The sequence below is a fragment of the Penicillium vulpinum genome (assembly GCF_028829585.1).
Source record: "Penicillium vulpinum strain IBT 29486 chromosome Unknown utg000002l_segment0_segment0, whole genome shotgun sequence".
Taxonomy (NCBI): Eukaryota; Fungi; Ascomycota; class Eurotiomycetes; order Eurotiales; family Aspergillaceae; genus Penicillium; species Penicillium vulpinum.
This window is the reverse complement of record NW_026643242.1, coordinates 2,698,690-2,717,707: the sequence shown is the minus strand read 5'-3', so window position 1 is coordinate 2,717,707 and position 19,018 is coordinate 2,698,690. Positions and strand designations below refer to the sequence as shown.

Here is a 19,018-nt window from a genome sequence, read left to right as displayed (position 1 = left end):
GTATTGAGTTAGAACCCCCGGTAGGTAGGTAGGCGGCTAGGGTTAGAACAGAAAGGGAGATACTAACAGCAAACCAATCGTCAAATCACCATGAATCTTCGCCTTGAGCTGAACCTCAATATCCAGATTCAAGTCCAGCCGCAGACGAAGCTGCTCATCACGACCGCCATCATCTTCCTTCTTCTCCTCGCCGCCATTGAGGATCCCTCCAACAGCCTTGCCCGCGCTACCAGTCACGCCGTTCAGGGCATTACCGGCTGTATTCTGCACGAGCTGGCCGGCCTGGTCGGTGCCGCCGACGCCGGGAAGACCGCCGAGCGGACCGTTTTGTTGTTGCTCTGGGCGGCGCTGGCGGCGGACGCGGCGCTGGCGGGGTTGTGGTTCGGGCTCCATTTCGCGGGGGATGGATTCGGTGTCTGATTCTTGGGGGCGGGGACGGGGTCTGCGGCGACGACGTTCGGGCTTGGGTTCTGGTTCTGGTTCTGGTTCTGATTCCTCGGCTTCTTGTTCGGGCTCGGAGTCCGGTTCTTGTTGTTTGACGGGTTCAGGCTCTTCGGGTTTGTCTTCGGGCTTGTCTTCGTGGTCTTGTTCGGAGGAGGGAGGGGTTTGTTCTTGCTTGGCGGGTGACTTCTTGCCTAGCTTGGGAGGGGCACGTTTGGGTTTGTTGGGGGTTGTGGGTGTTGAGTCGGGATTAGGTGTGGGAAGTTGTTCTTGATCGGCCATAGTGAAAGAAGAAGAAAGATTGTTTCAATGGGGGGAATGAGGGGAATATGAATTGATTTGAACAGGAGATGTCAAGGACCAAGCGTCACAAGGTGGGATAAATGAAGTACTATGTAATCGTGCGTATAGTAGGCAATGATGTAGATTGTAAATGAACTCGTGCAACTGTTTATATCATAAGAGGCGCCACCTGATAAAACCGGGCCTAAATAAAATCTAGCCGCCTCCGACGTCAGATGGGAAGATTATTGTGGTTCGTCAGATATGTTGGGCCCTTTCTGATCCAGTCCTGTCCACTAAGAGGGTATGACGTTCGAGGGACAAGGATTAATGGAGTGGCATAGTCTCACCAATCAAATGTGCCTTCGGCGAATTTAGTGCATTGACTACACATTTAATCTCCACTTTCAAATTAATTTAGACGACAGACAGAAGACACAGAAGACAGGGAATATAAAAAAAGGAATATGACGCCACTCGACGTCAAAAGATCTTCAAGTATATGAGAGTATCCCATTTTCAACCAATGAGCTTCATATATCCATAGGGCCATTTTACCTGTTCCTGGTTTTTTCGCTGGTTTTTTTTTCTCTTTACCATTGGTTCAGAGCACGAGTCTGCTATTGTTTCCACGGATTGTACGAGGATGAGGCGGATATCCAGTTGGCCACTTGGGAGTTTTCCGAGCATTTACCGTCGACTTTCCACTGTGGACACGGCCCCCTGGCCCAATTCTTCAATCTGACAATGACGAGGAACAGCCCCCAACGTCATGGGCCCTACTTGATAATGATGTCTGTGCCGTTTTTCCAATATCATATCCTTTCTTTCCTTTTGGTTTTGATGTTATATCCATCTACTTTTATACATTTTTTTCCTCTTTTGAAATCATTCTATTCCCACATCTATACTCTATAATTTAGTCCTATCACATCCATCACATCCATCATGGCGACCGTTGAAAAGACCAAAGAGCAACCCAAGAAGCTCCAGCCCAAGAAGCTCCAGCCCAAGAAGCTCCCCGTGCAAGAGGACCTCTCCTCTGGAGAAGACTATGACAGCGCCGATGACTACACCGACGAATCTGAGGACGAAGTACCACAAACCAAGACCCAGAAGAACAAACAACTTCAGAAGAAACCACTGCAGAAACAAAAACAACCCGTCCAATACGACGACGACGACTACACAGACGGATCTGAATATGACGAAGACGACTACGAATATTCCGACGATGAAGCCATACAGCCCTACTCGAATGAAAACTCAAGCTTCAAGCCCAGCGGCGGCATGGACGTCCTCCAGAAGGAAGAGAAATCCATGCTGGACGAGGAAGGCATGAAGTTGAGATTGGAACTGAATCTGGAAATCGAGGTCGAGCTCAAGGCACGCATCCATGGTGACCTCACCCTAGCTCTCATGTAAGTAATAACTGAGGCATGCAATCCCTCCCCCAAGACCCTTTGAAGAATGTCTGCTCAAAGACCGAATTAGGAGTTGATCGCGTTTTATCAACAACAGGGCTTGATCACCCATCCTATCCTATCACGAAGATCCAACGTCGTCACGAGTGATCCGTTTTTTTCGATGCTTTTGTTTTGATGCTTTTTTCATAGAGCCATGTTTTTGATTTAATATCCTTTTGTTCGGGATCTTTTTCGCTTTTGTGTACTGGTTTTTTTCATGGCGTGCAGTGCAATACACTGGAGTGTATACTGCTATGTATTATCCTTGGGCAATTGAATGGAGTTGAAATCAATTTTCTTTGCATCGTGCACAGTGCAACAGTATAGAATCAATAGTGGAGTACTAGTGTATATACAGTGACTACGCAAAAGTGTTAACAACGCCTAGCCCCACACCCCCTTGATTATATAAGTTACTGCCGGTCTAAAACCTCTATAAATTCATACTATGGAATCTAATATGCTGTATACCACCCCTGGCTCTCAATGATAGCTTCCACCCGGTGTGGCATTGTCTCAGAGAGATGCTCTAAGTACCGTAGCTCTAATTCATCCTATACCTGCTGCGCTGTCGCTACCAGTATCTCCTTTGTCGTATCATTATTCCCTATATAAATAAGGTCAGGTCGAAGCTCGTATATCTTAGCTTTTAACAACGCCCAGAGGTTTTCAATTGGGTTCAAATCAGGCGAGTGTGGTGGCCATTCTATAACTTCAATATTTATCTCACGTAAAGCATCCCGAACAACGCGCGCAGTATATATAGGTGCATTATCGTGCTGAAAAATAGCCCCTTCATTCGACACTAAGGTAGGTAGGATCTGCCGGTATAACTCTTCAATAATAAGGCCCGTAATACCCGTACGCTCAGCTTCAGGGTCCCCAAACAGCGGGATAAGGCCTATTCGACGTGTAGCCCCTGAAAAAGCAGCCCAAAATATCTGCTTTACTTGCTTCCCTCGGTGTGGTAATCCTTGACATTGTCCTTCTTTCGGCTGGTCTTTCGGGCGAATAAATGTCTATTCTCGACAGATACCAATCCTACGTTCAACCGTATATTTATCAGACCAGAAAACTCGGGCCCAATCCTCCTTTGTAAAGTGACGATATCGGACAGCCCAGCGGAGACGTTTTAGCGCGTGTTCCTCCGTAAGGTAGGGACGCCAGCTACACCTCTATTTTCGGAGGTTCTCAGCATTCAAGAGGCGTCTTATCGAGCCGATTTTGACTTTATAAGAGACCTCAGCAAGCAGATCTTCGTGGGTTACCCGCGGATTCTCCGAAATAACATCAAGAAGACGTACTTTATCGGTAGTATTCAGCTTTTTAGGTCGACCAGAACGCGGCTTCGAAACGCCATCACGTCTTTTATATTCTTTCTTGATCGTATAGCGAATTGTTGAGATAGAAATCCACGGATATCTCTGGTGTATCCGCCTATACCCCCAATGAACCGCAGAGTGTAGCTCACAGATCCTTTCACGAAGGGCTGGAGTAAGTTCTGAGCGAGCAGGTATAGTAAGAGAGAAGAGAGTAAGAAGTATATATAAAGAAGGAAAGTGATAAATTAGGGGGGAAACGCGAGATATACGCGCTATATAGAGCCTATATTGTATACCGCGTCACTATCGTATGGCGGTGTAGGTTAAATAGGAAGGCGGTATCTATGTGGGGCCAGGGTGTTGTTAAAACTTTTGCTGTGAGACTGTACTATGTACATAGTGTAAAATCAGGACATGCGGAAAGTACGAAGCCGAGGCCCCGGTCTTGGCACTGATTCCTACAACTCGGTGTGTTACTCTTACATCGTATTTTGTACTCTGTACTCAGTTCAAATACCAACAGTCTCACCTGTTTCGCACACATTCAGCACAACCGACACTATACACCTTGCACCCCTCTCCATACCGTCACCATGGCGTCCAAAGACTTCATCATCAAGCACATGAATGCCGACCACCAAGAATCTCTCATACTATTCCTACAAGCTTATTGCGGTATCACCTCCAGCCAAGCCAAAAATGCCCAGATGGAAGAAATCACCACCTCAAACGTCATAATCACCGCCAACGGTACCCGCTACAGCATCCCCATCGACCCCGTGATGAAGGATTACTCGGAGGCACGCGGCCGAATGGTCGCCATGCACAAGGAGAGCCTAAAACGCCTGGGTCGCAGCGAGTTTACACTCACAGAGTACCGTGCCCCGCGCGGTTTGCACGCCGTGATCTTTGGGCTGTGTTTCCTGCTCTATGTCACCTGCTTCATGCGCAGCAGTCTGCGCCCCGGCTCGGCACTCTACGAGAACTTGGGGCTCCAGCGTATTCCCTGGCTTCCGCGTTTCGTCTACATTATCCAGCCCTACGTCGTGGCTATTCATATCATTGAGACTACCGCGCTGGCTGTGACGATGTTGAAGCCTTTGAATGTGCCTGTTCTGTCGGGTTTGTGGTGCAAGTGGATTGCGTCGTGCTTTGTTGAGGGGTATGGTTCGTTTGCGCGCATTAAGGAGTTTGTGAAGGAGCAGAAGGTGAAGAAGAATGGCAAGCGCCACTAGAAGGTAGCATTGTCAAATGGTGGCAATTAGTGGCAGAGAAAAAAAATGACCATTTACATGTTTATAATTTATAAATTTCGGAATTGCAGGGAACTGGAAGAAAGACAATTGAAAGTTCCATGTTGTACAACGTTGACATGTAAATGACTTGATCAGCTCGGGTTTCATCGCCCCTTCCAGATCATTGGTAAATATTACCGCACGTGACTGTATGCTGAGTCAGTAGATAGACATCACCTGACCAGATCCAGTGACTGGGGCCACTAGTCCCAATTTGGCCTAGTGTCAGTTAGGGCACTACACAAGCGAGCGACACAGTGCGCCCTGCGAAATTCAGCGACTCCACGACCTCAAACTCCCACGACAACCCTACGACAACTAATTTGTGTTTCTGGTGAAGGGCTGCACATTTAGAGGTGAGTTATCCGGCTATCTCAACTCCTGCAAGGTTTCTTTCGAAAAATTCTGTTTCGTTCGCTGCGCCCAACAATTTCGATCGTCGGTATTCAATTCCTCCACATCAACCATTCGATCCTGTCTCGCTTTTTCAACATATTGAACGGTCTTCAACCACTTCGCTACGACTGTCGCCCGACTATCTGGATATTCGAAAATTGATTTGATACGGTTGCTCGCGACGAAACAGAAGGATTGAAAGGAAGAAAGAAACTTGTTTGAAGGTCCGCACAATCAACAACATCTAACTTTGTCTCCGTCGACTTAGACCCCTCCATCAATCGCAAACATGGGTATTTCTCGGGATTCTCGCCACAAGCGCAGCGCCACTGGTGCCAAGCGCGCTCACTACCGCAAGAAGAGGTACGATTCTATCAACCCAGCATGAGATTGAATGTTTCTTTTTTTGGAATGAAAAGAAGAAGAGAAAGAAGAAAAAAGAAGAAGATTCGATATATACAAGTTATGCACAGTTTCTTACATCTCTTTGTCCTACAGAGCCTTCGAGAAGGGTCGTCAGCCCGCCAACACCCGTATTGGCACCAAGCGCATCCACCTTGTCCGCACCCGTGGTGGCAACCAGAAGTTCCGTGGTCTCCGTCTTGAGTCCGGTAACTTCTCGTGGGGCTCCGAGGGTATCTCCCGCAAGACCCGTGTCATTGGAGTGTCCTTCCACCCCTCCAACAACGAGCTGGTCCGCACAAACACCCTGACCAAGTCGGCCGTTGTCCAGATTGACGCTGCCCCCTTCCGTCAGTGGTACGAGGCCCACTACGGCCAGCCCATCGGCCGTAGACGCCAGCAGAAGACCGAGGGTGCCGAGGAGGAGAAGAAGTCCGCCTCCGTCGCCAAGAAGCAGGCTGCCCGCTTCGCCGACTCCGGTAAGACTGAGTCTGCTATCGAGCGCCAGTTCGAGTCCGGTCGTCTGTTCGCCGTTGTCGCCTCGCGCCCCGGCCAGTCCGGCCGCTGTGACGGTTACATTCTGGAGGGTGAGGAGCTTGCTTTCTACCAGAAGGCTATCCGCAAGTAAACGAAAAAATAAAATATTCGGTTGTTGCAACGGGTGGATCGGAGTTTCAGCTATGTCATGATCGGAGCATCCACAGGATGCAATTTGTCTGTAGAGCTCTGAGCCGTCAAATCCATGGGAATTGTTCCTAGTTTCATGTCTTCTTGGTAATTCATTGCGTTTTTTTTAAAAATTGCGTAGTACACAACGGTTGGATACAGCGGCCTGGAATCAGGTACTATCTACACCCATCTCGGAATTACCGTAGTATAACTTGAGTTGAAGGGACATATTTCAATTTGTATCCGTTATTAAAACTAATCAATGCTCTTTTCATAAAGTACAAATATTCGTTGGAGGGAAAAACATCTCCGGTCCAAGCTCAATGCTTATCGGCCCATCTCCCCTCTCTCCCCACAGCCCAACCTTCCCTCGATCACCAACACCACCAAACACCGCCAACATGGCGACCATCAAAACCCGCATCTGCATGATATCAGACACCCATACCAGCACACCACACCCACCACAAAAAACAGATCATGCCTATCGCTACCCTCTCCCAAAAGCAAACATCCTCCTCCACGCCGGCGACCTAACAAAAGTGGGGTACCGCGTCGAATACGAAGCAATGATCTCCATGCTCGCCGACGCCGACGCCGAGCTCAAGCTCGTAATAGCAGGAAACCACGACATAACCCTCGACGAAGAATACTTCACCTCTTTCGGCTACACCCGCCACCAACGCCCAGAGCAACTGGGCGAGGAATCCATCCTGCTCTCAGACGATAACATCCAAGACACCCTACGCAGCTCTACACCCAAAACCCCAAATACAGACTCCCTAAAAGCCTACGCCCGCTCTATTAAATCCCTCTGGACAAGCGAGGCTGCTAGAAACGCAGGAATAATATACCTAGAAGAAGGAATCCACTCCTTCACCCTGTCAACAGGTGCAAAATTCACCGTCTACGCTTCGCCCTACCAGCCAGAATTCTACAATTGGGCCTTCGCATATGACCGTAACGAAGACAGATACAACCCCGCCCCCGCGGGCCTCCCACAGCCGCAGAACCCAGTCCCCGATTACCCAGCCATCGACATCATGCTAACCCACGGCCCGCCGGCCGGTGTCCTGGACCAGGTCCCGCCTGATCTGAATGTCGGCTGTGAGAATCTCCTCCGCGCGGCGCGCCGCGCAAAACCGCGTCTGTACCTCTTCGGTCATATCCATGAGGCGTGGGGTGCGCAGCGTGGGGTGTGGGATGATGGGGCTGCTGGTGGTATTAGGCTTGAAGATGTGCCGAGGGATATGGAGGAGATGTTGGAGAATCGGGGTGCGTTTTGTGATGTTAGTGATGGGGCGCAGCGGCCGTTGCGGGTTGGCGAGGAAACGCTTTTTGTTAATGGGAGTATTATGACTGTTAACTATGAGGCGAGGAATGCGCCTTGGGTCGTGGATTTGGAGCTTCCTGTTTCTGGGGTATAGAGTGGTGGTTTATGTGGTGGTGGTATATGTGAAGAGGCTCTGGTGGCAATGCTTTAAGCGGGGTGGGTTCTGGGTATGGTATGGTGCTGGGCAATTGTAGATCTACTACTGGACCCCAGTTTAAGCTTCCTAAATCTATAGACCTAGATATATATGCATATACTTTGAAAAAGAAGGAAAGGTGGCTCAGTGTCACGTGTTGATGTCTGACATATGCCTGCAATCATATAATTCGACTTGTATGTAACTACCTAGGAAAAAGATCGAAGTCAAAATACAATAAGAGAGATAGTATATATATATGTTGAGAATTAAGAATTGAAAAAAAGGTGGCACCCATGGGCCGGGGGCACCCATAGACGATAAGCCTATGGGGCTAGGACAATCCCATGCTAGTACCTATGCCTAGGCCACGCCCAACCTAATGGTTGGGATGCATAATACATTTTAATGTATTTTTAGAGCGTGGACTGAGAGGATCGAGCGCCGGCCGCCAGTATTACCAGCATGTTTAGTCCGGAGGAATCCAACTCAGCCACTAGCCGGTATTGTTGAAAAGCTTGTGTTTGTCTTGAATTTATAGTACCTTATCCGGAAAGGGAAGGCGGGTTCTGTCACGTGCCGGTGCCTGACTGCAGAATACTAAAGCTATACAATATTAGTCTAGATTTCCTCTCAGAAGACGATCTAGGAGTGTGGTGAATAAAACCGGCGTGATATTGAGAGATAAATTATGAATTATTTCTTAATCAAAGGAAGCGATAACTCCCATGCCAGTAGGTAGGTACTCATTCAGGATATTTACTAAAATCTTAGTCATCTCCACGTCACGTGCGGATGATATTCTTTTGATCAGGCCGTTTTGATCTTTAAAACCACACTCCACATGCTAATACTTTATATGTAACAGATTGTCAAACTAAGCATTCAGATCTAAAATTCTTCATCTGGACGAAGGCCCATGTATTTACGGGGCGAGAGTATCTTAATCTCGCTCTAGTCGATGAAACTCGATCTTTGAACTATCCTTCTGGCCCCGGCGATACGCATTTAGATCTCGAATGGTCGATGTGCGTTTCCTACCCCTGCGTAGCTTGATCTTGTGTTCCTTCAAATAATCATCCGCAACCTGCTCCGCTGTTGCCCGGAACTGAACAAGTTGCATCCCAGATTTCCACGGAGATGATACAGGCATCGACTGCGGCTTAGGCTCTGTTTTGATACTGGTTTCTGTCTCCGTTTTGAATTTGGGAATATCGAAGGGATTGGATGGCTTGGCTGGCTCCCGTTTTAGAAAACCTTGGATACTTTCTTCTATGTCGTCGCATAAGTCTATGACTTGCGCATCGTCCGTGTTGAAGTCGGCCTTGATACCAAAGCCATCTCCTTCCTCGAGCTCGTTATCGGAGTCGGAATCGAAGTCGGCCATGTTAGAATCTGGATTCATGGAATCCTGAGCGCTATCAGAGGATGATAAGGATGATATGTTGGTATCGGTCAAGGGAGCTGGCAGAAGACGTAGCCTGTCAAGTTGTGATTGACGTTCCTTTGCATCCTCCAGCTCCTTAGCCGCAATAAAATCCAGCTCTTTGCGCCGCACATGGCGAAGCTCTCTTTTCTTCTCCCGATTGGCCATGGCCACAAGCCCATCTGCTGCACCGAGGCGATAACTGAATGTGGGCGTGCCCCCTTTGTAGGCACAAGCCCACTCCAAGATGTTATTGTGGGCCATTTCAAACGACATCGCTGCTGCAGCAGTATTACTAGCAATTCCGAAAAAGGTCCAGTCCACGTGTGTGCTATAATCGGTTGAAAAGTGCTTGCAGTCAAAAAAGGTGCACATTGCTCTTGCAACTTTCCCAACAAAAGCCTCTTTCATAACCTTTCTAGATGAGCCTGCGATTTTTGTAATAGACACGATGCTCCGTCCGCCGAAATGTGCCTTACTGCTATTATTATCGATGGCCATGAGATCTGCTTGGCTCACGTTGTGTTGATTCATGAGCTTTTGCGATAGAAAGAGGGCGGCTTTGGCTTCTAACTCTGTTGTGTTGACATGATAGGCGCGGTCGAGACACTTTTGAATTCTATCTAGGATCTTTTTATCGACAGTAGATGTGGGATTACTCTGGTTCTCGCGGGCACTTTTAACCACAGTTGCCTTCTGGATGGGCTTCCTAGCAGATCCTTTTCGTTCGGTTCGGATGGATTCGGCCGGCATTGTTGAGCTTGTTCGTTCGTGATTTGAAACCCAAATTGAAACAGAAGATGGATAGAAAACTATGGGAGGGAAGCTACGCCTTTATAAGTCCAATTTGTACTTTGGCACTAGTGGAACCTTAAAGGCGAGGCTCTCATTCGTTAGCACACAGTCCGTCACATGCCGTCAGATTCCTTTGTGGCCATGGATATATATATATAGTTGCCAAGGGCTAAGATAAAGACGTAGAGAGAAAGGACTGGCAACCGAGAATTGCCACGTATGATCTAGTGGGAATCATATCGTATAAGTGTTATGTTGTTCTATATATATACGCGCGGCACAGGAATAGCTACAAACTCTCTGAACCACCACAGCAAGATCCACCGAGAAACAGACTTAAGAGCAAATACACATGAAACCGTCAAATCATAAGGCCAGAAGACATGAAAGACATAAACATGAAGAAAGCAAATGAACCCCCAACTCCATATCATCAAGAAAAAAGATTCAAATCCACCTCAAGGAGCACCACCAAGACCTGGTATATTTGTTAGTTTCCAGAAAGACATCATAATCCACACAAGAAACTCACCAGCAGCAAATGCCAGGTACCAAGTACGCGTAGCACCGCCATCGATCCAGCTGTAGTTGAAATTCGGCTGGGCAAAGAATTCCCACGACGATTTGGGATCGATGAGGGCTAGGTTGGCGTATAGCACGCCCTTCCATCCGCCATCGACCTTGGAGGCCGGGGTTGAGGCAGTTTCAGCGAACATTGCCTCCCATTCCTGGCGCACGAACTCCTTTCGTCGTGTGTAGGGAGTGTGGGGCATCAGCGGTAGCATGTGGATACTATGGTACTTGTTAGCAATATTCAGAGTGGAATGTTATGAGTGGGATGGTGGTATACATACCCTTGGATGAATTCCAGGTTGGGACCGAAGTAAGTAGTGTGGTCGACCTTGTTCTCGAAGAGCTGTTTTGGTTTGTTAGTGTCGAGTTTGAGTTAGACATGGACTGACGGTACTTACAATTCCAGTGACCCTGTTCGCAATAAAGTTTTCCGGCTGGTTGGGATTGCCATCTTCCATCAAGAAGTAGTTATTAAGAGATCGGCCCAGGATGCCCAGCATCAAATTGCCACGAGCTTCCATGCTAGCATCACCGATTGTCTTCCCCCACACCTTGATCGCATAAGCGAACATGGTATCTTCTGAGGTAGATTCCTGATCCTTGCCATCGAAAGACTCGAACAAACCCTTCGCCCAGGAGTGTCCGTTATACCAATCAAACGAGCGCGAGAATGGGAAGTAGGGATCATCAACGGAGTTACCAGCGTCACGAACAAGCATGTTGACCCACTCTTTGTTCGCGGCCAACCAGCTGGGATCAAGAGAGCCAATGATGGCAGCTGCTTGCACGAAGTAGCCATAGTGGAAGTGGTGGTCGTTGTACGCGGTATTTCCGAAATCCTGGTTCAGATCCCCGTTGTAACCGGCAGTCGAGACAACGCCCTTCCAGACAGAATCGTAAGCAAGCGGGTGTTCCTGATTATTCTGCACGAATAGATCAAAGGCCTTCTTGAGCTGTTGGAAGGCATCTGTTGCTAGATCGACGTTGTTGCCGAGCTGGTTGACCGTGTATACTAGGGTTGCGAACTTGCTTAACCCCTTCCCGCTGTAGTACATGCTGCTGAGAGCAGTCTGGTCTGAGATGTTCTGCTGGAGCTCGTGGGGCGCAGCCTCGAGAATGGCATGACGGGCTGCGCCTGAGAGTTCGTGAGCGCTGCCATGGGTGGTTGACCATGGGGCAAGTCCCATATCTATAGGGAGGTTGTGTTCGAACATAGTCCAGCATTCTCCAATCACGGCAACGGATTTGCCCTTTGTTGTGGTGCGGAGGGAAATATCGGTGATACGCCCCTGGGTGGCACGGTCGAAGGAGTTGACGTGATGTGGTAGAGCGAACATGAGCAGTGGAGTACCTTTCACATCAAGTCCGGCCTTGGTCCAAGAGAGCGAGTAGAAGCCCACGTCACCTGCAACAGAGCCGGAGACCTCTCCTGACACTGGGTAGACACCAGCTGAGTTATCATAGAACTTCTCGCCAGAAGTGCCTGCCGGGTTCTTCGCGACTTGGATAGTACCAGAGAAATGCGCTGGGCCGCGAAGAGAGGCATTTGAGACTAGCTTAAAGTTCGGATCCTTGCCATCAGCCGGAGTGACATAGAGAAGCCAGGCCACTTCATCCTCAAGGTAAACCTGGTACTTGAAGATACCGGGCCTGGGAGAACCGGCGCTGACGACCTTGCGGAAGAAAACACCACTTTCAATCACGGGCTCCAGGTCATTGTACAAAGCTGTTGTGTAGCCCATGCCTTGCACAATGGGGAAGGTAATCTGCTGAGGCGAGCCTCCGGAGCGCTTGATCACAGCGTGGGCCGAGAATGCCTTTGGCTCTTCGACAGTCATGACGGAAGACTGGTCAAGCTCAGTTGCAGAGAAAATAATATGCTGAAGCCCGACTGGGTTGATGTAGTACTGCACTGGCTTTCCGGGGATATTGTTGTTCTCGGGTCCGTATGCGATCATGTGAGGCTGGACATGGGAGACAGCCATACCCCAGCTCTTCAGGGGGCCGCATCCCTTGGACCATGCCAGAGAGTAGGGTTGAGCGAAGGTAGCATTGGTCTGAGATCCCAGGAAAAGACCAGCATAGAACCCATTCGTCGCAATAGGGTCAGTAGTCTTGGCCTATACCGCAGCGTCAGAAAATTTGATTCGTATCATGCTCGCATTTGGGATTTCCTTACATGATAGTTTTGCACAGGGTGATCATCTCGAGACTTGATGTTAGCAGGGACAGGACCAGTCGCAACTGGCTGGAAGATATCTTGGCCGTGCATGGGAATAGGATAACCTGATCCAAACGGAGGTGGAGGGAATGTTTGAAAGGGCTCTATTCAGCATTAGAATATGTGAAAGTGCTATAACGATTCGGGTTCGAGCTACCTAGCGGGATAGTAGTATTTGGTCTGGCGTGAGGGAAGTCTGTCAAAAATTCAGGCGTAGGAGCTGGCGCTGAATTTTCAGGATGCTTTACCAAAGTTGCCGTTTGGATAGGATTCGATTTTCCTGTGTTAGTAGACTGTTTTGTTACAACCACAGTTGCAGCCACAGTTGCAGTCACAGTCGAAGTCAAAGTCGAAGTCAAAGTCGAAGTCAAAGTCGAAGTCAAAGTCGAAGTCAAAGTCGAGGTCGAGGTCGAGGTCGAGCTCGAAGTTGACGCTAGTTCTGTAGTATCACCTTCTGAACCTAACAAATCTTCCAAGCCGTCAACGAATTGGACGATATCAAACCGGGGAAAAGGTTGCTCTGTTGAATGGCCGTCCTGTTCCAAAGCTATCGGATACACCTAGTCCAAAATGTTAATACTATGCTATATACGATGCAAGATATTTCTCTGAGACTTACTGGGTGGAACACGGGATTGATGACCCTATTTTCAAGGTTTGAAGGTGGGTATTGAGTCTCAAAGGCTTTCGCAGGTTCGGTAAGAGAAGCTTCTATCTCATTTCTCACACGGGGCAGACAGTGGGCTATTTCTGTAGTTAGAAGCCAAGTCAGCAAAGTTGTTGCCTTCCATTTTGAGTGTGAGTCCATGATGCAAAGCCAGATTCTTGTCACGAGCGTGAAACACAAGGAGCTTGGAAGTAGGAAGTCTGTGTGTTATTACTCAATCCAATCCAATTGAATATGAATCACTTGAGAGCAAACGTCTTCGGGAGGGTTCCAAAAGGTAACGTGAAGCTAGAAAAGTAGACAAGTGACTTGAGAGAAAAGCAAACATACAAGTATGTAGTATGGATCCCGGGAGATCGGCTACTCAGCTCCAGATCAGGACAACACACCGGGCCAATTTGTTGGGAATGGTCTGAAGGACAGATTCCACAGACTGTCGATCCTCATAGGGTATTAGAAATGCGCCGTTTCTATCAAAAAGAATGACAGGTGTCTGGGCCAGCAATGTAGGGGCGTAACTAGCCAAGTCCACGCGGGTGTCGAGCTAAGCTTGTTTCCCCACTCCCAAGAATGTGGAATCACACGATTATCACTTACTGGATTATATGGGACCGAGTTACCCAGTTAATGGGAATAATAATGGGAATAATTGGGAGATGGATGTGAACACCAGGCTTGGAGGTTAATTGAAGATGTTGAATCCAGGCAGCACTCCAGCACTGCCAAGCGATCCTCTATGTGGAGTAGAACTGATGACAAGACGGAAAAGGGAAAAAAAACATGATCATATTCAGATCCAAATTGTTGAAAGACCTCGGAGATGACACAAAATGAATCATCGGGCATTCCATGGATACATTTTAGTTGCTTATTATGGATTCATGGGACATCTTCTGACGGGTTGTCAGAGATTAACCGAACATTCCAGGCGAAGCATCTCGTTATGTCTCATCTACATTGTCTAGGTAACAGATACGAATCAAAGAACACATAGTCATAATGCTATTTGACGACACGAAGGCCATGTGGAAAGATGGTTGCGAGGTGAAAGGGCGAGGTATGAACTATGTTGTATATGAAACTACATTGTGCATCTGGGCACCTGGAGGGCCTGGAGTACAGACAGCAAGAATGAAAATGCTTTTAATTCAAAAGACGCCGCAAAATGCGTCGCATTAGGTGCTGACATTGGACATATGTGAAGTGAAACAAGATATTTACATTCATTGCATGGGCTTCGACATGGGCGTGATGATGCCCTGCTTGATCAAGACACGAGGCTTAGTGCCACTCTGGAAGGTTTCCTTCGTAGACCACTCGGGGCCCAGGGGCAACCGCAGGGACCGTTCGTACTGCTGTTTAGTCTCGAACTCATGCGGCAACTGGCTTGCCATGTACTTCTTGTTCTAGAGTGAAAAGTTAGTGTGTTGTTCGTATTTATTTATGTAGGAAAATAAGACCCGGCTTACCTTCTGGATTCGCTTCTGGTTGATAATGACCCGATCGAGCTTTGCGTCCTTGCGCTGCCCGGGCTTCACACCAGCCACAATAGTCAGGTCTCGCTTTTGCTTCTTTTGCTGTCTTTTGCTGACGCCTTCACCGGCCCAGCTGCCCCAGCCCGGGAGTGTGTTGTCCACAACCTTGTCGCCTTCGTCTTCAATGGTATCCATCTTATCCTGTTCGAATTCTTGGACAACCTCATCGCCGGCAAAGGCTCTCTTCACGAGGTCGTGGTTCTTAAGCAAGACGGGCACATTCTCCTCATCATCGCTGTCGTTCTCCTCGAATTGCTGCTTCGCAAGAATTGATTTGGCTTTATTTTGCTTCTTGCTCTCTTGCTTCGCCGGAGCAGCTTTGGGCACGGTAGCATCCAGTGAAATGTCAATGCTCTCTTGGGCATCTGGACCAGTTCGGCGACGGTTGGTCCGTTCTGTCTGAATCAACCAAGGGTTCTCCTCCTCTGTGGGGGTATCCTTTTGCTGATTGGAAGAGTCGCGTGAAGCTTGCGAAACCTTCTTGTTGCTGGAAGCTCCTGACTTGTGCTTGGTGGGACCGTTGAAAACAATGTCGACATCATCGTCTGCTCCTGCCATCTGTGCATCTTCATCATCAGAATCCAGCCTCTCTTCAAATTCATTCTTGGGCAACTGCTTTGCACGAGGTTTGGGGTCGGTCTTCTTTGATTGACCGAACTTTCGTCGACCGACCTCTGACTCTGCCTCAGATAAAGCCTCCTCTCCGTTGAGTTCACGATTGATTTGACGAAGCTCGGCATCATTCTGTTCTTTGCGAGCGGCGTCGGCGTTTTTCATGAATTTCATTTCGAAAAGGTCAGCATGGCGCCCCTTTACGACACCGGCATCATCACCGCCCTCGAGAGCCTTGAGCTTCTTCTGGATCCTCTGTCTTTCCATATCAGAACCCTCCTCATTCCAAGGGTCCTCATCTTCTGACTCGGAGCTTGAAGAGCCCAAGTAGTCATCGTCTCCATTGGAAACACGCTTGCCTTCGATTCTCTTCCGAAGCTCCTCTTCTCTTTGGGCTAGGTCGGCTGCACTGTTGCGAGCTTCCTCGTCCCAGGCAGTGCGACCGGTCTGTTTCAAGCCCTTAGCCCATTTGCTTTCACGATGCTTGGAGCCCATGCGAGCTTCCGCTCTCATACGCTCCTTCTTCTCCTGGTCCATGTCGTCCATATCTACACCGGCTTCCATGAGTGCATCGTGCTCCTGTCTCTCCAACTTTTCGCGCTCTTTGCGGTGAACACGGCGATAAGCCTTGCTCTTGATCTTCTTAATACGCTTGGCGCGCACTTCCTCTCGGAAAAGCAGATCACGTCGCTTGCGGAGTTCCGCACGCCGAGCCTGGATCTCCTCAATAGGAAGATTGCGGGTCTGTAATTCTTCGAAACTCTGGATCTGGTCTTCGGCTGACTTGCCTTGAGCCTCAGCCAGTCCACTCTCCACAAGAATGTCCTGGATGACGTTTTCAAGGTCTGTCTGGGGCTTGGCAGATTCCAAGCGATGAGTCTGCTCAGCATCGGGATCACGTAGCGGGAAGGAAATGTGTTCGGCTCTGCGATTGGCTTTGACAGTTTCGAGCCATCGGTTCAAAGTCTCCTTGCTCTTCTCGTAGGCAGCAGCCCGATCAAGTCGGTCCTGTTGGCGTTTTGCCAGAGGAGCATCTAGCTTGCCTGGGATGCCCGATTTTGATGCCTGGACAACAGATTCGATATGCTTAAGAGAGTTCTTGAGGCGAGAGTCCGTGATTGAGGGTAAGAGATCGGCGATAGTCAATTTGTTGGCGGATGTCAAGCCATATTCCGAGGGCTTGGCTTGTTCTTGTGACTTTTGACCGCGTTTCGTAGGTTTTTCGGTCTCCATTGACTGGACAAATTCTTGTAGTTTCGAAAGTCCGTGCGGATCCGCATCGGCATCGTCATCCGAGATAGAAAGGTCATCGTCACTGGCATCGCTTTCACTGTCCCCTTCTGACCCAGAATCCTCGTCGCTATAATATTTCGCAGCCCGCTTGGATTTCGCAGCTGCTTCCCGGGCCTCCTCCTCCTCAGCCGCTACATTCATATCCCAGGCGGTCGCCAGGTCAACAGCATCTTCTCCCAGGTCATCGTCCTCGTCGTCTTCACCGTCAGATTCCTCGTCCGATTCGTCGACATCCTCAGACAGGCTGATCTCTGTAGGCTTCTTTGGCTTGGGTGCCGCTTTTTTTGGCTGGGATTTGGACTTGGATGCACGGAAGGTGAAGCCTTCGAATCGCTCTTCGTCGCTCTCACCGAGAGCTTCGTCGCTGTCTAATTCACTGTCGTTGTCGCTGTTCACTTGCCCGAGTGTCCATTCGTGTCCCTCACTGTCGCTACCACCATCAAGGCTCCCAGTGTCCTCAGTTCTGCGGCGTTTGTAGTGGGCGGTGGTATCCTCCTCATCGTTCTCGTCGTCATCGCCGCCGGTGTTTCTTTTGCGGTTGAAGGTGCCATCATCGTAGGCTCCAAGACGACTGCGCTTAACGCCCAATTTAGTGTGAACTGTTTTCTCTGCAATAGACAGTGCATTCAGCGCCCTGGTGCTTTTCCGCTTCGGCGCTGCTTTCTGCGTTGAGCGGTCTTTCGGACCCTGCTTCTGGGTCTGGCTGCGAGGCATTTTGGCGTATGAGCCAAGAAATCAAATTCTTGACTAAGAAAGAAGCTTCAGATCCAGACTAAAAAAGTACCAAATGATCTGATGGTTGCTTTCAAGAGGGGTGTAGATGGTGTTGAACTTTTTTTCCGGCAGAAAAAAAAGTTCTCGGCGCGGAGATTAGCGCGACCCGTTCATTCGTCGAGTTTTGTCTCCCAACTCCCTCCGGGACAACTCGACTCGCTCTATCCCCCTTCTGTTCCAATTTCAAGGCTACAGAACTGTCGCCATAATGTTCAAACCCACGCAGCCAATGATGGTGCGTTTGCGCCTGACTACCAAGCAGGTCAATGGTGGCTACTACAAGGGAAACCGGACCGGCTCGATGGGTCACTTCGACAAGAGAGGCACATACAGGCCCGATATGTCAAAGCACCGTGTTTATATGCCCGCGGAAAACCTCGAAATTCCTGGGAGACGCTACACCCCCGAGACTGCGAAGGAGCCATTCTTGGTGAGCATCCAATCCCATTTGACACCAGTTGGCTGCAGTGTCGGGTCTGCTAACATGGCTATAGCTCGGTCCCTTCGTCACAAAACACATGCGCAGGACACCTTCGAACTACGTTCAAGATATCGAGAGAAATGGCCGACGGATTACTGTGATCAGAGGATTTGAGGGCAAAGACTATTTGGAGAAGTGGGCCGAGACCGCTGAAGCCGAAGAGGCCCGACTAGCACAACCGTACCCCGAGAATATCAAGAAGATTGAGACCAAGCCGACCAAGCCGGCCCCGCAGATTCAGCAGGCTGAGCAGATTAAGAACCAAGAACTGGCTCAAACGCCCAAGACATCTACGCCCACGCCCGGCAAGTTCCTTTTCTAGAAATTCCAAACGACTGGAACCGCAGAGCGGGGAATTGTCTATGTGTTTTCAACTGAATGTGAGTGTGCAGCAGCCCAAGCACTTGAGAAAGCCACCTAATCTTTATGCCAGCGGCCCAGCATACCATCCACAACCACCTTCGCTGGGCATCACTCAACAGCTTTGTTGACCAACCTTCTCTCCGTTGGTTGAATATATCCCATGTATTATACTCTCCACAACATCAACTTGATTTAGACCACGGAGGACCCCGATGCATCGGTGGACGTGTACCATTTGGCATCGAGACAGGAGTAATTTTGTACTATTTTGACAAGTATAAATATCAGATTACAAAAAAAAGATTAAGCAGTCTATCGTCTTTTTAGGAATTTGTTTGTTGGCATATATATCTTTTCTCCATATAGTGTTTTTCTTTTCTTTTACTTGAAGAGCATATAGGTAAGTTTTATATATTTTGCTCGTATATTCACTGTCTACCTATACATCCTACCTAGAGACTATGCTCACCTCAGCTTAAAAACCAGAATGTTCCAGTGGCAATAGAGAGGAAAGTACATACAGGCCTCGTAGAGGG

At 48.8% G+C, this 19,018-nt stretch overlaps 9 protein-coding genes across 9 annotated transcripts; 5 read left to right on the top strand and 4 right to left on the bottom strand.

The window, feature by feature from the left end:
- Positions 1-42: 42 nt before the first annotated feature.
- Positions 43-723, bottom strand: N7479_004092 (uncharacterized protein; the record flags this gene model as incomplete). Its single annotated transcript, XM_057251789.1, has 1 exon — positions 43-723. The coding sequence occupies one exon, from the start codon at positions 721-723 to the stop codon at positions 43-45; it is 681 nt and encodes a 226-aa protein (XP_057111114.1).
- A 948-nt stretch (positions 724-1,671) lies between these two features.
- On the top strand, positions 1,672-2,148 carry N7479_004091 (uncharacterized protein; the record flags this gene model as incomplete). The annotated part of the gene is made up of 1 exon (XM_057251788.1): positions 1,672-2,148. One exon carries the CDS (start codon positions 1,672-1,674, stop codon positions 2,146-2,148), a length of 477 nt encoding a protein of 158 aa, XP_057111113.1.
- Positions 2,149-4,104: 1,956 nt separating this feature from the next.
- On the top strand, positions 4,105-4,746 carry N7479_004090 (DUF2470 domain-containing protein; the record flags this gene model as incomplete). Its single annotated transcript, XM_057251787.1, has 1 exon — positions 4,105-4,746. One exon carries the CDS (start codon positions 4,105-4,107, stop codon positions 4,744-4,746), a length of 642 nt encoding a protein of 213 aa, XP_057111112.1.
- Positions 4,747-5,491: 745 nt separating this feature from the next.
- On the top strand, positions 5,492-6,232 carry N7479_004089 (40S ribosomal protein eS8; the record flags this gene model as incomplete). The annotated part of the gene is made up of 2 exons (XM_057251786.1): positions 5,492-5,565; positions 5,701-6,232. The coding sequence occupies 2 exons, from the start codon at positions 5,492-5,494 to the stop codon at positions 6,230-6,232; spliced, it is 606 nt and encodes a 201-aa protein (XP_057111111.1).
- Positions 6,233-6,596: 364 nt separating this feature from the next.
- Positions 6,597-7,700, top strand: N7479_004088 (uncharacterized protein; the record flags this gene model as incomplete). The annotated part of the gene is made up of 1 exon (XM_057251785.1): positions 6,597-7,700. One exon carries the CDS (start codon positions 6,597-6,599, stop codon positions 7,698-7,700), a length of 1,104 nt encoding a protein of 367 aa, XP_057111110.1.
- A 985-nt stretch (positions 7,701-8,685) lies between these two features.
- On the bottom strand, positions 8,686-9,921 carry N7479_004087 (DUF2786 domain-containing protein; the record flags this gene model as incomplete). The annotated part of the gene is made up of 1 exon (XM_057251784.1): positions 8,686-9,921. One exon carries the CDS (start codon positions 9,919-9,921, stop codon positions 8,686-8,688), a length of 1,236 nt encoding a protein of 411 aa, XP_057111109.1.
- A 500-nt stretch (positions 9,922-10,421) lies between these two features.
- Positions 10,422-13,565, bottom strand: N7479_004086 (glucan endo-1,3-beta-D-glucosidase; the record flags this gene model as incomplete). Its single annotated transcript, XM_057251783.1, has 7 exons — positions 10,422-10,441; positions 10,496-10,755; positions 10,818-10,879; positions 10,935-12,656; positions 12,716-12,861; positions 12,915-13,317; positions 13,377-13,565. The coding sequence occupies 7 exons, from the start codon at positions 13,563-13,565 to the stop codon at positions 10,422-10,424; spliced, it is 2,802 nt and encodes a 933-aa protein (XP_057111108.1).
- A 1,082-nt stretch (positions 13,566-14,647) lies between these two features.
- On the bottom strand, positions 14,648-17,578 carry N7479_004085 (UTP14 family protein; the record flags this gene model as incomplete). The annotated part of the gene is made up of 2 exons (XM_057251782.1): positions 14,648-14,830; positions 14,894-17,578. The coding sequence occupies 2 exons, from the start codon at positions 17,576-17,578 to the stop codon at positions 14,648-14,650; spliced, it is 2,868 nt and encodes a 955-aa protein (XP_057111107.1).
- Positions 17,579-17,846: 268 nt separating this feature from the next.
- Positions 17,847-18,441, top strand: N7479_004084 (mitochondrial 54S ribosomal protein mL41; the record flags this gene model as incomplete). Its single annotated transcript, XM_057251781.1, has 2 exons — positions 17,847-18,068; positions 18,133-18,441. The coding sequence occupies 2 exons, from the start codon at positions 17,847-17,849 to the stop codon at positions 18,439-18,441; spliced, it is 531 nt and encodes a 176-aa protein (XP_057111106.1).
- Positions 18,442-19,018: the final 577 nt, after the last annotated feature.